The 17,832-nt window shown below is 39.6% G+C and overlaps 1 protein-coding gene across 2 annotated transcripts in view; it reads right to left on the reverse strand.

The window, feature by feature from the left end:
* Positions 1-10,289: 10,289 nt before the first annotated feature.
* flrt1a (fibronectin leucine rich transmembrane protein 1a) overlaps positions 10,290-17,832 on the reverse strand; it is a 63,387-nt gene continuing 55,844 nt past the window's right edge. For both annotated transcript variants that reach the window (XM_014016452.1, XM_014016453.1), the window contains exon 3: positions 10,290-14,577. In XM_014016452.1, the coding sequence (XP_013871906.1) occupies positions 12,446-14,500 (2,055 nt within the window). In that variant the 5' untranslated portion in view covers positions 14,501-14,577 and the 3' untranslated portion in view covers positions 10,290-12,445. The remainder of the gene's footprint in view (positions 14,578-17,832) is intronic.

Raw genomic sequence — 17,832 nt, forward strand, 5'->3', positions numbered from 1 at the left:
TGTGTGTGTGTGTGTGTGTGTGTGTGTGTGTGTGTGTGTGTGTGTGTGTGTGTGTGTGGTGTTCAAAGGAAATCTGTGTGTGCTGCACCCATCAGTGGCATTACCTCGGTAGTGGCCCTCAAATCTTTGCTTGTTTCTCTATTTAATTTTGGACTCTGTAATCTTATAAAAGACTAAAGATTTGGAGACCCCAGCTTGTCCTCTTTACTGAGTTTGCTGGGGGGAAATGGAGGACATAACATTAAAAGAAATCATTGCTGCACAAATGACTGTCCTTCCTCAAGTCATTTGAACTACTAATGTGGTTGTTCTCAAGCATTTCCATTTGTTTTATTTTTAATTTGACAATCCGATTATACGAGACAGATTAAAAAGTAGAAACCTATGGCTGGTTTATTAGGACTGCCAGACATTTTACCCCCATTAGCTTTACACACTGGCAGACAGATTCTGCAAGTTCCTGCCGTGCCATGGGGAGAAAGCCACAAAAAGAAAGCAATACTACAGGTAGCACAGTGACATCATCAACACTTGAGAATGGTTGCTATAGCATTCACAGTTCACAACGACTGGATGTTAGGGCCCTGATTCTCCTGATTTTTCACAGAGGGCTGAGTCATACACGCAATAACAGCACTGTAAGAGGGGGACAGTGGACATGGAGACCTTCACCTCTGTTTAATGACAGCTGGTTTTTCTTCACAAAAACGACTTCTTTACTCCTCTCTCAAACCAATGTTCCTCTCTATGAAGAATGAAAACATCTTCATCCCATAGCTATTCCTTAGTTATTATAGTTGATTAGTTATGCTGTTACAGTCTTAGACTGCTGGAGGACAAACTGACCACATTTCCTCACTCTGCTGTTATCTTTGGTCTCTCTTCTCTACGTTTGTTATAATTACTTCTATCAATAACGTGATTTCCTTGTCTCTCTTCTAGAGGAAAATACACCTGGATCAGTCTTGTGTTTGTCTGTGTCTCCTTCCTGAACCCTCAAACCCAGCCGGTCGAGGCAGATGCCGCCTGTCCTGAGTCTGGTTCTGCTGGAGGTTTCTTCCTGTTAAGGTGGAYTTTTTCCTCTCCGCTGCTGTCGGTGTGCTGCTCTGGATGGGAGACTGTGACGAAGCAAAGATTCTGTGCAGTCAGCTGGCTTCCTTAGATTTACTGTTTTTTCTTTTTATTTTTTTGTGTACAGTGCCCTGAGACAACAGTTGTTGTGACTTGGCGCTATATAAATAACTGAATTGAAGTGAATTGAATTGAAAGAGTGACAGCTGGCCTGTAGATGAGTGTAAACTGTAGAATCCTGGCCTGATGATGTAGCTCTTTTGTGCTGGGCCATCTTTTTGACTGTTTGGCTGCTTTCATTTGTCTTATTTTTAGGTAAAGACACAAATATTTTCTTTAATTTGGGACACACATACATTTTAGTGCTACAGTAACAAATAAGAAATAATATATAAAAATAAGAACTAAATTGGCAGAAACATGCGCTGCTATGTTTTGCTGATGCTTTAAAATATTTTCTGTACTGCTGTACGGGAGTCTGTCAGCTCGCAGAGTTTTAGCTGCGCCTCTTGGTGAAGAAAAATAATTTTATGAAAACATGCCACAAAACATCAACGCTTTTATTTGTGATTAATGAACCGTTTTGAGATGTGTTCACTTATATTATCACCAGAGATACAGCATATAAATTACATAAAAGAAATAATTAAGTAAAAGTAAGAATAATTTAATAGAAAATTACTTTGGTGAAAACATTTTACTGGTAAGAAAAGTACATAAGTGGGAGTCATAAAACTGCTCACAATAATTGGGAAAGTCAAAGTAATTTTACACACATTTAAAAAATAATAAAGTAGAGTCAGCACGTCATTTTTTTAGAGTAATAAACAACTCCTTTCATGATGAGCTCAATCATATTTAATCGTGTAACACGTACACCTCTGATTGTCACGTTACACATTTAGGTTTGGTTTGACATCCGTGTTGAAGTTTTGGTTATTGACCATAAAACTGACACCATGGATGAAACGTCTGAGACATGTGAAGAAGGAATGCAGAGGAATGCATTTATAGAAATAATCTGAGCAAAGGTGCAGCGGATTGTCTATTGACACACGGCGGCTGTGAATATGTTAAATGTTAGCAGCTGATCACCAGCTTCTGCCATTTTTTTTTTTTTTTGCTATTTAGTGTCTTAGCAGTAGTGGAGCTACGTATTAGAGGTTATTGAAGCTAACATTTTGAAACATTTTGGTTAGCTGTGCCCACGTTTCAAATCTTTAATGCACACTAGCTAGTGTTTAATTATTCTAACTTTGTAACATGCCAAGAAAGCAAAGATACCAGCAGCTCTTTAGGTTAAAAAAACACAAGCCTGGTCTTTGAGATCAGGACAACCCAATGATCACTCTGGAGGATCACCTGACAAGACAAAGAGCAGGCAGGCAAAGATTAAGTGTTCTGGCTGACAGAAAGGTGTACAGAGGAATGAGATATCCCCCTCCTCGTTCCAGCTCTCGGCTGGTATTGGTTCTCCGGATGGCCCCCTAATCACCATTAAAGTCTCAGAGGGTGCTGCTTTATGAGACATTAAATTAAACTGACACTACAGTGTGAGATCCTGGTGAGTAGGAGATAAAGCTGCACAGGATGGCTGGAGAACTACAAGGACCTTGAGTAGTGTGTCACAGAGAGGGGGTGGGGGGTAGGGGTGTGTGACTCCTGTTTGTGACCAGCTGCTAATAGATTAAAACATAAATAAAGCCCAACGAGGAAATGCATAAGAGAGACTCTGCTGTGGTGCAGAGTGTCKTTAGTGAATGTCTATCTGTTGGAGGTCAGTACTTGACTTGTGTTCCAACAAAACTAGAACTAGAATGATCAGAAGTCCATCAGAGACTCCACCAGCATGGCTGAAGACATGTTAACAAAGCAGGAGACATTAGTTGTTTCTTTAGTTGRCATTTCACACCAAGTTTGACCACAATCAAGTGCAACGTAATTCATGTCTAGTGGCATGAAAACATGGTGCCTTTCTGGAAATTTTCTGTGATTTTGTGGACTCTAATGGTCTTGAGTGATCCTCTGTGACGTTTTTCACTCGTCTATACCTTTATGGTTTTTGCATTATTGGAGCACTTTTCTTGTCTTTTAATATTCTTTGGATCTACTCCCACGAGAGGATTTTGGGTTTTTGTRAGTTTATTCTGTTTTTAGTGTCTCCCTGTGTCAGTTTAGCTCTCCTCAGTGTTCGTCCCCAGCTCCTCRCACACCTGATTCTTGTTGTCTTGTCCCAGGTGTTTCTCATTACCRTTCGTTAGTTTCTCCCTTTATATTTTGTCATGTCTTCTCTTCCGTCAGTCTTGATTTGTTTTCCCTCGTGCTCTGAGTGTTGCCTTCCATTTATTCTAGTATCTTTTTCTGCTGCCCTGCCWCTACTTTTATTTTACAAATAAATAAATAAATAAATTTTCCTATTTTACTCTGAGTTTTTGCCTGTTTGCTGGCTTTTGTTGTATGCAAGCATGACAAAAGTTTGAGTTTTTTTATGTAAAATATGTATTGTGAAACTGTCTTGGTTATAGCTATAGATTTGAAATTTTAGAGGTTGAACATGTCAGACATCAGCAGACCACTTTGATTTAGGCTAGGCTRGGTTTAGTTGTAAGTTCCTCAGTCCTAATTGGTCATTAAGAAGTGATCTAAAACAGGTAAGATTTTGATTTTTTTTTTGTAAATTTTTAACAGAACCCCACTTCAAAAAAAGCCAAATTTAACCAATATGATTTAACACTGTTAAGGCAGTTTTTATCTTTTCCTTTTGAACTGTTGAATGTGTGAGAAATAATTTCATTTGGAGGAATAAATAACGATGATTAAGTCTTAGTATRTTTGAGGTGTTTGTCAGAAATAAGTGTTGCTCATGACTCAAATGATCAAAGTTGAACATTTCAGTAAATCCTGCAAACACTGAAAATAACTCATGGTGTGTATATGAGTAGTCCCTGTGAATTTGATTTAAAAATATTTTATTCATAGCAAAGTACCCAAAATATACAATGAGGTTTTTTTTTCTTAAGATAAAACCATAAACTGACATTTACRTAAAACAACTGGCTGCTCAGGCTGAGAGCTGCTTCCAAAAAACAAACTATTAAAATCTTAATAAGGCAATAAATCTGTATTAATTTTAGGTGACAAAAGGCTCCTGCCAAGATGTTTCAGCACTCTCAGTGTTACACTTGTGTTTGCTCAGTTTGAGTGTTAAATGAGTTGGTGGATGACAGAATGGTGTTTTTTAAAAGGCTGATTTAAACATGCCTGTCACTGTCGAGATGACTGAAAGGATGTTGAAGCGGTGTTTTGTAATCACCCAGTCCTGTCTGTTTTATAATAAGGCAATAAAATAGAGATCCTTCATTAATTATTTCATAGCTGATAGTTAATGTGAAACTGCCACAAATCAAAACAAGAGTTCTGTTGAATTTGACCAAATCTGAGCACTGAATTACACATCGTTTTGAAAAATGGATCAAACCCCCTTTTTTAAATAAACCAGTAATAATAACGTTTCCATCCCCCTGCTCACATTAAATCACACACAGCAGCAACAAAACATCCTTTAGGTTAAATATTTACTGTTTTTTTTATGTGTGACACCAGAAGAGCTTGACTCGAGGCAGCCATTTAAAGCGGGGTTATTATGCAAAATCGACTATTTTGAGCTTTTTTATGTTATGATGTAATTCTCTCATCAAATACCCACCCAGAGTTTTGCTTTGACTCATTCATGCATGTTTGAAAATCCTTGAATCTCCAGTGGGAGCCATGTGAAGCTGTCTAAATAATTACATTAAAAGTTGGTGGAGTTTTGGGTAGCCGCCACATATAGTTGTTTTTTTGCACCAGCAAGACTTTTTTTTAAGTCAGAGAATCCAAAGTGCCTTACAAATTCTGCTAGCATGCATTAGTTTTATTAAATGTCACCTATAGAATGTATCTATTCTCTGAGACCATTCAGAAAATGTGTGCCAGTGATTTAATTGTTTAAAAAAGGCTAAATTGATTTATAAAATGTACTTTTTTCATTTGGGAGCAGCACCTCGGTAATGTGAGCCACATTACAATGACTACTACCACTTCAGAATAAATAGCACTCTCCTAAACAGATGTTTGGCCACCTACGATAAATCTGTTCAGCAGTAAATTTGCTTTTGATAGTACTCCCAGTAAATCCAGCCATGGCCATAATCTCTCACCCCTACACGCCAACGTTACGTCTTCATTTAGCTCCTACATAAACTAATTAGAGGGAGAGGGGAAAAAATGAATGCAAGCTTTGTAGCAAATCAGGAAAAACAATAAAGCGCACCTGCTGGTTCTAGCTGAGTGCATTTCTGAGAATTCTCACCACTGATGAGGATAACGGGATTTGACTGGGATACAGTTACTGTAGAGGATCAGTSTACAGTAATAAAATGTCATGAAGCAAAACATCCTGGCTCATGAATATTGGGATATCACTTACCAACGATAAAGTCATGTATAAAAAAATAAAAACAATGATTTATGTGAAATTTAGCAGGAAATTCAGTGATGAAACCAGAGCTTGAAACATTTCAATGAGTTCTGAGGCCACAGATACAATAAGGTGATGAATGAGCAGCACTGAGGTTTGCTGCGAGTCACAGTTGCACCTGTGAGCTCTAACAAGCTCAGCTTTCTTCAGGGATTAAGATTACGCCAAACTACAAATCTGACGTTGATTTGTCGACACCAAGGTTGCTGAGGCTCAGTCCAAATCAAGATTTAAATGGCAGTCCAATAGAAAACTTGTCAGGCTTTCCCATTAGAGATGAATTTGTTTGTATCTGTTGGGTTTTAATTATTGTGCAGCTGTAGCAAAAAGTGCAAATCTGAGATTTATTTACTGTTTAAACTGAAGCCACACAACGCACCAACACTCGGCCCAGATACCACAAAGAATGACAACCCTTTGGTGGCCCAGGTTTGGTCTGTCAGAGGTGGTCAATGCATGGGCCAGCATCACATAAACAAAACCACAACTGGACCAGTTATGGCATACAATCTTAGAAACAGTGGAATCATTGCCAGATCTGGRCCACACCTGTTTTATGGCACTGTTCTTCTGGGTCCTTGGATTATTTTCTTTGTGATTACAGGTTAACAAGACAAGATGTTCAAAGGATGTTTAGAACTAAGCTACTTCTTGAAGTTCCAGAAAAGATCCCATTAACCATAGAAATATTTTCAAGTGGGGTTCTATGAAAAAGTTGTTGCACCTCGATTTGAAGTAACAATAAAGTTTAATTCTGCTAATGCTAAGATCAAAGTGAATTACTGCCYTTTTAAAACAAACTATGTTGTTCTTTAAGTTTGAAAGGCTCAGACAGTTCACTAACAAAATCCATGCTGGGTTATGTTTATGATGATCAGATTATCAGCTGTGAACTGTTCATATCTTGAGAAAACAAAATTAATAAATCCCCCCAAAATTAAAGTGAGCTCATCCTGTTATTCATCAAGTCATCTTCACGTATTMTCTCTCTTTGGTCTCTGTTCTACATTTATGCCTCTGACATTTCAGCACTCCAGCCTCGGTTCTGGCTGCACAGCGAGATTTACAGGGGATGGTCTTAAATCGACTGGTAATGAGGCAAGAAATGAGCGCCTCACTTCTAATTTCTCTCTTCTCTAAGCACATTTTTCATCTCTGTGAGCACAAAAGGTGTTTGAGCGGGAAGGAATGCTGTCTTAGTTCAGCAGCAGACACATATTTGTATTGTCTATTTACATTTTGTGCTATCAACCTCCCCGAGGAGCTCGAAGCTTTGGAAAATGAACACTATAAACAAAGCAAAAAAAAAAAAAATAAATAAATAAAGATGTTTCTTATTCATCTGTCTCATTGGAATCTCAAATTTAACATCCTACAATATTGTTTAAGCTTTTTTTTTCCAAGGTTAAAGATGTTTATAAAAATATTTTCATTTTTACAGCCGCATTTTATACTTATGCTCTTTAAGAATAATTTTCAACATTTCCATCACATTCCTTTTGAAATGTTAAACTCTATGAACATTTGATACATAGCAACCAGAATGGTTTTCATTCTTCTTCTTCTTCTTCTCTGTCTCTCTTCTGGCAGTATTTGTGTCATTTCGTGATCCAAACTACGAGTATATTTTGCTAATTAATGACCTGAGGCTGTTTGGATTCATGGTTGCAGGGATCAGTTATTGGTTTTTAAAACCAAGACTTAAAAGAGGAACACATGAAGGCCGCAGCAGCTCGGTGGTCTGTGCTGCAGACTCATAACCCTGAGGCTGTGTGRTTGAGCCRAGGTTGCATCAGGAAGGGCATACAGTGTAAAACAATTGCAGGATCTTTCATGCAAATTCACTCACCGTGGTGACCCCTGCAGAACGGAGAACTTAAAAAAATGGACACAGCCTTCTTGGATAAAATAAGAAAACATTTATGACCTTGATGTGTAATGCCACTGACCACCAATAGGGGATGGTTTCCAGCATCTGTTCTACTTCTCTTATGCAACATCAATGATGGCATTTTTGCATTTTAATTTGTGCAGAGTATTTTAAAAATGCACAAATATTAAGTCATTTTATTTGCGACACAATAATAGATGACATCACTGTTAAAGGAAAGGTGAAGACTGTACCGGAGCATTCGACACTATGACGCTGAAAACAAGAGGGGGAGACGGTAGAGAATGTTAAGCTAATGTTAGCTTCTTGTTGTCTGGTAGTTTTCTACAGTTGCAATGATTCTAGTAAAGTTAGTCTCATATTTGTGACCTGACAAATCAATAGGCAACAGTTGCCGATGTCAAATCAGACCGAGCAGGTCGGCCCAAATAGAACCACGTCTTTTTGGGCTCCTGCAATCGGGCTGGAATTGCACCATAAGAGCTAATAAAAAACCTGCAGAACCTGGGTTTGAACACAGGCCGGGCCGGGCCTTACAGTGCAAAAATGCCATAACATGGCTCATGAAATATTCTTAGTATAATAAACTTTTGCCTCCAAATCATTATTTTCAGTAGCATTTTTTATTTATTCAGTTTACCAGAGTTAAAATCAGCCTATATTGAAAGTTTTTTTTTTGTCCAATCAAATCAGCTCTCTTTTTGTCCATAAATCTTTTTGCATTTGTCTTCCAGCACCACCATGATGAGAATGGGTTAAAATGATACACTTCTGTTTCACCTCAGGCCTTGAGCTACTGCTAGAAATCACATTTCAGCAGCAGACTGCATTACAGTGGTTATAAACTATACAAATAGAATCATATTGCAGTTCTGCGGATATCAAACGAATGTCAGTGAGAAACTGGAGTTGTCATAAGGAAGGAAATTTAAACAAATCAGCAACAATAAAGGATACAGTTGGACACTGAAGTTTCAACATGAGTTAGCATTTTAAACTAATAAAAAATACAATTCACATGATGGATATGCTGAAACTTTATATCTGTCCTGTCCTGTACAACAGTAGAAAAATAAACTACATTTATTGTACTTTGAATAAATTGTTTTTAATAGGTTTCATCTTAATTTACAACATGAAGCAAATGGCTTGCTTTAAGTTTAAATTGTGAGGCTTAACTGACCATTATTTAGTTTCCCAACTTTGTGTAATAAAAAAGGAGCATAGCCCTAAATGAGTCAGTACACTGTGACATTATTATGGTGGTCACAGCTGCCGTGCTTTTTAGTCTCTCTAATTAAATCTTTAAAGTTGATATCATTCATTAGTTAACAAAGAAGTTCTTGTTAAAGCTTTAAAATGTCTCTTATAAAATTAATAAGCCTGAATCTGCACAAAGGTCTGAGACTGAACATAGATGTGAGTTCAAGCYAACCTAATTTCTCTTAGATCCGGAMCTAATTAAGACTCATTGTGTTCAGACTGCATAAAAACACAAGCTGGGTTCATACCTGGAATACTCGTACTTTTGAAGTGGACAGTTTCAAGTACAATGCTGAACGATTGAGCAAAGTTGCCTTACAGCTCGTAGGTCTCAGGTTCAAACTGTGGCCAGGGCCTTTCTGATGGACCTCACAGTCTCTCCATTCACATGTGGGTTCTTCAGTTTTTAAACATATTTCAGCTGTATTAATTGGAGATTCTGAATCYACTTTAAGTTTGTATTATTGTCTGTCTCGTGTTTGTGTTGACACTGTGATGAACTGGTAACTTGTCAGTTGTGTGCCCCACCTCTCACCTGTAGACTGCTGGAGACAGACATCATCTCCTGTGACCCTGAAGGATTAAACAGGCAGGCAATCAGTGAGCGAGCTCTAAACATTGAACTTCACAATTACTTCTTCATGTCATTTAGTATATAACTGCTACCTGGATTTTAATTAACAGATTTATTTGCATTTACCACTTACAAAACAGATCCTTTTTTTGCAGTCAACCAGCTGCAGTTACACCACAGACCTGTCCTACATTTTGAGGTGCTCCACATCCGTGCTTTTCAGTTTTACCTCACTCCCTGTGGTTCTGCAATGACAGCTTCAGTATGTATTTTTTTCTTTTACAGTACGTTGAACTTGTAAATGATCAGAAGCAGATTCAAGAAGTCTTTGTGAACATTTTCCAAAAATGTTTTTGTAAAGACCTGTTGTCTTCTTACACATAAGAAGTTGGCATCATTGAACCATCGTAATGACAGCAGACACGCACTTCACACCTACTCACCAACTCAGCTCTGTGACTACATTATTTGCCAGCTCATCGTGTCAGAGTAGTGCCTCAGTGATTTTACACACCATGGTGAGATGAACGTGTCCAAGGCCTGGCCAGAAAGCTTTGTGTTAAAGGGGCTAATCTAATCATATTTCATGCTGCTAAATGAAATGAACTGTGTGTGACCCGGAACATTTTAAATATGATCCAAACAATCGGAGCTCAGTGTTCTTCTCTTTCTTTCTAGTTGCACTTGCAGCTAAGTGTTTAATGGTGATTGGATCACCCAAAACAAATGCTAACACTCAGTCTGAGCGAGGCCATTAGGTTAAGTGTAGGCAGCAGCTTGGCGACTCCTATGAGCTCATCACCTCAGCTAGTTTCAAACATRTTGCTTCATTTGTAGTTGGGATTTCTTTCACCGGTTACAATGTGGGGGTTTTCTTTTGTATTAAAAAAACACTTCACTGGAACAAAAACTAGCACTTATAGAGCTGCTAAAAAGGTAAGGCCCTTGAGTACAAGGTGAAATGACAGGTTTCAGTTGTAACAAGATTATAAAACTTTTATTGATCCCCTCTGAAGATGACTTTATAAAGCAAATTAAACACATAGCTCAGGTTTACATTTTCTTTTTCAACGCAAACTTATGGCACCATTCTTCTTTTATTAGCTCACCAGAAAAAAATATATATTCATGTGGCTGTGGCCATGGTTTTATTTATACAAATGAAGAAGAAGTTTGCATCTTTATTAGATACACTGTAAAATAACAATTACACTATACTAATATTCCCCCCAAAACAGAATTTGCCAGGCCAGTAGAATTTGTTTAAGCCAATAATTATGGGTGCAAGGTAAAATTATACATTCCACTGACATATTGTCTGACACTAGTGTAAAACTCTGCCGGACAGAACAGTCAAGGAAGCACAATTGGTTTCCCCTTTGGAAGCAACACAGTGATAAACAACTGATGGAGAATATTAAACCCAGGGGTAGGATCCAGATATGACAAACAGATTTATGCATTGTTGAACTGAACAACGCAGGAGCCATCAATCCTGGGTCTTTGTTGGAACAGGGGGATGTGTCTTTACCCTCTGATTCCCCGTCCCTGTCATTACATTTATTCCTCTTCCCTGCTAAGTGCTAATACATTTACATTTTTAGTGCTGCTCAGTAATAAAAGAGGTGGAATGAGCAGGGGCCTTTTCTGTTGCTAAAACAAACATCAATGAACACCAATCACTGATGAGTCACCTCCCATCCCAACTCTCCTCTCCCACCATCCGCCCACTCAGCTTGGCTGCCGCCCCACAGTGTAGGTCAACAGTGTTGTGGTTTGAGTCTCCTCAAATGCACTCACAGTTCTTGGCCTCATCTTCTAGGTCACACACAAGAGTTATCCTCCAGTAGGAGGCTCCGCTTTAGTGGTTTTGTCCAATCTGTCAAAAGTTCAGGGAGACGCTTTACAACAACAACAACAACAAAAAAGTCAACAACTGAACTCACATGTGAAACACATAGACACAACAAAGGAAAAAAAAAGTGGGTGAGGTTGGCTTAATGTATCAGTGGGACATGCTTGTCTTTGGATGCTGCCAATTTGAAAATTGCAAAGTAGTACAAATAGTCTCACTTCAGAACTCACTCCAATMCGTGTAACAAAGAAGTATTCAAAATGCTTTTTTTCAGTTGTTATTTGATAAAACAATACCACAATGTCAAGCAAACACCGGGTTTCATGGCTAAAGAAAAAAAAGAGGGTCCACATTTTTTTTCAAATCAGTTTAAGCAGAAATAAAACCCATCCCATAAAGGGCAAATAAAACAAAGATAGCAGTGCAGAATTTCATTATTTAACAAACCATTGAAAAAAAAATAGCTAAGCATTTTTCAAAACACAGCCCAGTTCAATAGCAAAGTTAAAAATGAACACAAGTTTGCTGCAAAAACAAAAAAAAAAAACAAAACAAAACAAACAAACAAAAACCTAATGTAATACTGATTCTAGGAGAACAATCTGAAGAGGTATCACCACTACTGACCAGCCTTCAGAAGAGCTCAATCCTGCCGTCTGATGAATTAGGACAAAACAAACTTACTTTAAGACAAGTGGTTACTGGGTCYTTTGAAATAGAACAATTCACAGCTTTACAAAGCCCTTTCCTTGGATAGCTGGTAGGGCACATCAATATAGTTGAGGCATTTGGAACAATGAGTCAATAAGACAACATACTGTGTGTGAGCGGTGGGAAGGAAAACAGTGCCGAAAACGTCTGTTTCTCATCCTTAATAAATCCATTTTGAACAAACTGCTGTGGTTCCTGTGTGTGAAAGAAGAACTCTACCTGCGCCCACGCTAAGTTTGACCTTTCCACAAAGGATACATTCTTACATGTCACAGGGAAAGAGCAAAAAGGAAATCATACACAGGCCATTACTAAGATGGTGAAGAAACACTCTGCTGTGCATTTACACCTGGGGCATTGGCTGATGCCTCCTGCAGTGAACTGTTCTCACAGTTTCAGTTTCACATCCAGTACTTTCAGTGTAATGAACAGTAGGTCATTTGGAATGGGAGACCAGAAGAAGAAGGCACAGAGGGGTGCTTCAGAAGTGTCCATGCCAAGGGAATTTGTGCATCTATACAGTTTACCAATTACACTACGAACAGCATCTGGTACAATACATCATGTGTAACAGTAGTCTATATCTGGGATTCCTCCTTCTCTGTAGCCACGGTTGGTGACATGTCCAGCATTGGAAACATGGTTGGATCCTTTGTATATGCCAGTGCCATTGGAGGGAAATATTGTATGAATGATGTAATCCTCTCGTAATGGTTTTGGCTGTACTGGCTGACATGCCGGCATAGGAGTCATCTGGAAGCCTGGGCCACGGATCTCAAGAATGGTATTATCCTTCTTGGTGCCAGACTCAATGTAATCGTCATAATTTTTATTTTTTCTTGAATTACTCCGAGTATAGTGGTCACGGGAACATAAATGGCCAGTTCTATGTGCGTACCAACAAAAGACACCAAAAATAAGAGCCAGAGAAACAGTTGCGGTAGCTCCACCAATAATCCCTGCAAGGGGTAGGGTTGTTATCTGCCGTGAGTCTTGGTCCTCCTCTTCCAGTGGACTGAGGTCTGATGTTTCAGCTTTTGCACAGACTACAGCTTCATCCGAGTCAGCATCTCCAGAAATTGTGACTTTGCTTTCTGAGCTGGCAGGTAGTGGCACCATGCAGATAATGTAGCTAGAGCGGGGTTGCAGGGAGGTGAGCAAATATTCTCGACGATCACCCCGAACAAGGGTCTCTGTGATTGATCCCATGGCGTTCCCAGTACCAAGCCGGAGCCAACTCAGTCTAAAAGAGGAACTTGGCTGAGCCACACTCCAAGTAACACGCACGCTGTTATGAGACAAAGGTTTTACATTTAGAGCTAAGCTTTTGCCCACACCGCTGCTGCTAAGTGTGTAGTCTAAGGCAGAGTCGGGAAGCCCTAGACCAGGTCTCTTTGAGCGAAGGGTAAAGAGAGAACCCTGTGGAGGTGCATTGGTCGTAGAGCTCTCAACTCCACCTACAGCTCCTTTGTCTTTAGTCCCTGCTATTCTTAAAACCTCACATTCTTCCATCTCACTGGTTAAGTCAATCAAAGCTAAGTCTCGCACACGGTCAGGCCCATGGCAAATGAGCCCTCTAACCGTGATGGAGTTACCACGAATGCGCAGCCAGTCATACAGCCATCGCAAGTTGCAGCCACAGTGCCAAGGATTTCCACGCACCAGCAGCTGGCCAAGGTTGTCAAGGTCTTTGAAGAGTCCTCTTGGTAGTGTTGTCAGGTTATTTCCTGACAGGTCCAACCTCTGCAGTCGGTGCATCCCATCTAAAGATCCACGTGGCATATGTGTCAGGGCATTATCCTGTAGAGACAGTCTCTGTAAATGAGCACTGGGCAGGTTGACAGGAGGGGTTTGGAGGGAGTTGCGCACCAAGGACAACTCAGTCAGGTTAGAAAGGCGGGAGAATGTGTCGTCTGCTATGCGCTGGTTTGCCAAAAGGTTTCCATCTAAAACAAGACATCTAAGTGAGCTGAGGCCACGGAAGGCATGGGTTGGGATAGTAGAGATACGGTTATCATCTAGTCGAAGTTCTTCCAGAGAGGCAGGTAGGCCTGAGGGAATACTAGACAAATGGTTGCGTGACAAAAAAAGCAAACGGAGCCGTGGGTTGTCCGCAAAAGCCTGATCCTCAATGGAGACAGTGGAAATTGAGTTGTCGTCCAAATGGAGCTTTTCTAACAAGGGCATCCGTGCCAGAGTGCTACGAGGAATGGTGCGGATGTTGTTGTCCTGCAAATGCAGCTCACGCACGGATGGTGGCAAGTGCATGGGGAATTCATCCAGTTCATTATCATAGAGGTAGACAACACGGACGGAAAGGTGCCGCTCCAAGGACGTGGGAAGGCCTGGGTTGTTTATGTGGTTGTTCTGAAGGTAGAGAACAGATGCCGAAGGAGGCAGTGATGGGATCGAGCTCAGTCCACGATCATTGCAGTAGATAAAGTCTTCATCGCACCTGCATACTGATGGGCACGTCATGTCAGTGTCTTCAATGTATCCTTGTATCGTGGCTGCAGCAAACTGAAGCATGCCATTATATCCTGTTAGGCACAGAAARACCATGAAGAGCCAGGCCCACAGTTTAGGTATGCATGCAGGTGCCATTGTCAGGGACATGATTATTTGTCTTTTTTCCCAAAGAATGGTTTTATCATTAAATTGCTGCACAGAGCTGGAATCCTGTGACCTCCACCCTAGGGAAAACAAAAAACAAAAAAACAATTARCATTGATGCAAGAATTAAAGATCAAAACTGAGATCATTTCAACTAAGTTTAATGAACTTGGAAATATTTAGATGCCAATTTTTTTAGATGTAATTTCAATTTCTTATGAAGAAACAACATTCCAATAAGGGTATTTTGCACTTTGCACCAAGATTGAGTTTATTTCACTTTAACAGTCAATAATCGTGTCAGTGGCCTATGCTCACATGGATGGATCAATGTCTCCAAACATTCTACCATTGACTCAAAGCCAAAATGACAATGACTCATAGTCAACAGTCACTAAGCAACAGTAATCCATGCTTACAGAGAATTACGGGAGTACAAAATATATTGAGCAGTACTTTGAATCTTATCTTCAAAGTGACTACTTTGAAGAAAAGCAGGGTGGAACTGACAAATCCAATCTCACACATGGAATTAAACATTCATAGTGAAAAGGGAAGGGTCTTGAAAATACTCTCCACTTTTAAATTTTTGAAGACATAACAGACCCTGTGTAAATACTCTCTCTGCTTGTGTAAGCCGGACAGAGATGAAGCAACGTTTAATTGACAAATTGATGGTCACGAGGCACTCAGGATGATACATAAATGTTAGAAAGATTGTACAAACATTTCATCAGCATCTGAATCAACAGCATTTGTCACATAATTAACAGTTTGTAGTTATCATGATTGCTCAAGAAAATTCAACACAAAGTGTGGTGAGACATTTGTTGGCATTGCGATTTGTTGCAGTTGCTGATTAAGTGAAGGATTCCAGAACGATTAACYTGAAATTGATTACGGAGATTTGGGAGCCAGCAAGTTGCAACACTGTCAGTGACAACTTGAGCCCATCACCGTGTTCAAAAACCTGCATCTTTAGTGAAAGCGTTGAGGCCCGCACAGAAGCAAACCGTCAGGCAGGATTATTGATTTCCTCACAAATCCGAGGTGATCTGCCAGAGTAAATCGGTTCTCATAGAGATTACAAGACTCCCAAGAGTCTAAATCAACCAGCATAATAATTAAGCAAATGAACGACAAACTTTGCTGGAAGATGAGTTTGTTTTTGCAAATATTGTATGAATGTGTTTATTTAAAATGGTCCGAACAAAACTGATTGGCAGTTAGCCAATGTTTTTCAAGCGTAATGAAACTTTGATTTGACAAATAAACACCATCCAACACTCCAGCAGCTGTAGAGCCACTGCAAGTCAGGCATCCCTTAATGGAAAAGTAAATAATGCATGTCATTTGTCAGTCCAAATGTTTAGTAAATTATTCTTCCGAGTGAAGGATTACATTTGTTCCTRGCTGAGTTTGTGGCTGTTAGAAGGCAGACATGTTATTGATTCATTGTCACAGTTGGAGAGCTTTGTGGTTTAATATGACTTTTGCAATGAATGGATCTGTTGGGTGTGTTCTGAAATAAAGGGTTTTGTTTAGTGAGTTATGTTGAGCTCCACAGTGGTGTGGTTTGTTAGTGCAGTTGCCTTGCAATACAAAGGTTGTAGGTTCAAATCTCATTTGAATCTTGCCTTGTTTCTTGTGCACATGCATTTTTTTCTCTGGGTATTCCGATTTCCAAAAAAAAAACCTTCATGTAAATTATATACAACACCTCCTGCAGCTTGTGAYAGATGTAGTATAAGAACCATYATCGCCAACYCCCTCTGATATGGCACTTAGAGAGAGATATTGATGATTCTAAATTAACCCTTGGTAGTGGTGGGCATACTACTGCAAATCTTCTAACACCAGAATAATTTCATTCCAATTTCATTTAGCAGATTAGCTTCTTTACTACTGAAAACCATTTGTGGTCCTATTAGCTTCAGATAAATCCAGTTTTGACAACTTTAATGCACACTGAADGCAATATGGACATCAAAACCACGTTCAACACTTGTGCACTTAGAAGTCAGACGTGCATCAAAATTGCTCTTGACGCACGTGATGCGTGATGAACATTAGCCAACAAAAAATGACTATGGTTGTGTCTGGATTTAGGGGTTGCAGTTGAAATAAAATGCATTTGTTGGCATCTTATGTATCTGCTCTGCACAGTAGGTTGTCCCCAAACCTCCAAAACGTAGGCTGCATCTAAGTATCCTTCCACGGCTGACAGAACAAAGARGGCAGAGTGGTTTTTCTTTCTCTTTTATATGGTAGAGTTTTGTTTAGAGTTTAAGATGCTCTAATTTTGTGCCACACAAGAAAAAGTAGAATATGTGGAAAAGGGATGTTCCTTTAAAGGAAAAATAATAATTCTTTGTTTCCACTGTGGGAAAGTGACACATTTGCAGCTCCATCCTATGAGATTTCTGTTCACATGCAAGTCTGACAGCAGGAACCTACATTTACTCCACAGTCTCTGCTGTGACCCTTTTTTTCTGTCAGGTTCTGGTCTCGGCGTCTTGTTCTCACTTCTTTTTCCATGCAATTCAGTGCAAACTGATGGTGAAACTTTAGCAGTAACATCCGAGCCGAGTCTCAAACAAAATATTCAAACACACTTTGCAGTTCACCTGCTTCCCGCTAATCCCTTATGGTGCTTATTTCCACTCCAATCCCCTTGACACAGCAAAGTGGAGTCAGTGCACTTTAAGTGCAACCTGAAGGGTAAAATGAAAAATTCAAAAGAGATTCTTATTCTACACAGTTTGATATTGACTCTTTATACAAGCAGAAAGGCACAAATGTTTCCCACTGTAAATGTTGACATGTTTTTTTTTTTCCGTGGGTTTATGTGTGAGACGGTGTGTGAGTGGTGCTAAAGAATGGATGACTTTTGAATCCCAGGAGCGTCAGCAGTGAGTCTCTTGAACACTGGAGGATTTGGGTCAGCCCTTTAAAAACAAGATAGATGTGGTGTGAGATTGAAGTGGCGCCGGGAGCCGGGAGGGATTAATACAGCATATTGAGCTGTGATTCTCTGGATTAAGCAGGTGCTATATGGAATACCACACACGCATTACAGATTTGAGTTATTTTAGTCGTGCAGTTGCTCTTTTCCCCCTCTGAATGATGTAAATGCTTAAAGAAACAGCCGTGTGTGTGAACATTGAAGAAGCACACTTTGTCTGTTCACGCACGATTAAATTGGAAGCATTAACCCACATGTGGACAATCTATGACTGTAGTCCATGTTACTTTATCTTTGGTGGGGAGTAAAGTAGGTATGTGGGGTAATGTGTAAACCAGACATGCAGCTGCCTTAGGCAGAGTACAAACAA

Source organism: Austrofundulus limnaeus, unplaced genomic scaffold, assembly GCF_001266775.1.
Source record: "Austrofundulus limnaeus strain Quisiro unplaced genomic scaffold, Austrofundulus_limnaeus-1.0 Scaffold145, whole genome shotgun sequence".
NCBI lineage: Eukaryota > Metazoa > Chordata > Actinopteri > Cyprinodontiformes > Rivulidae > Austrofundulus > Austrofundulus limnaeus.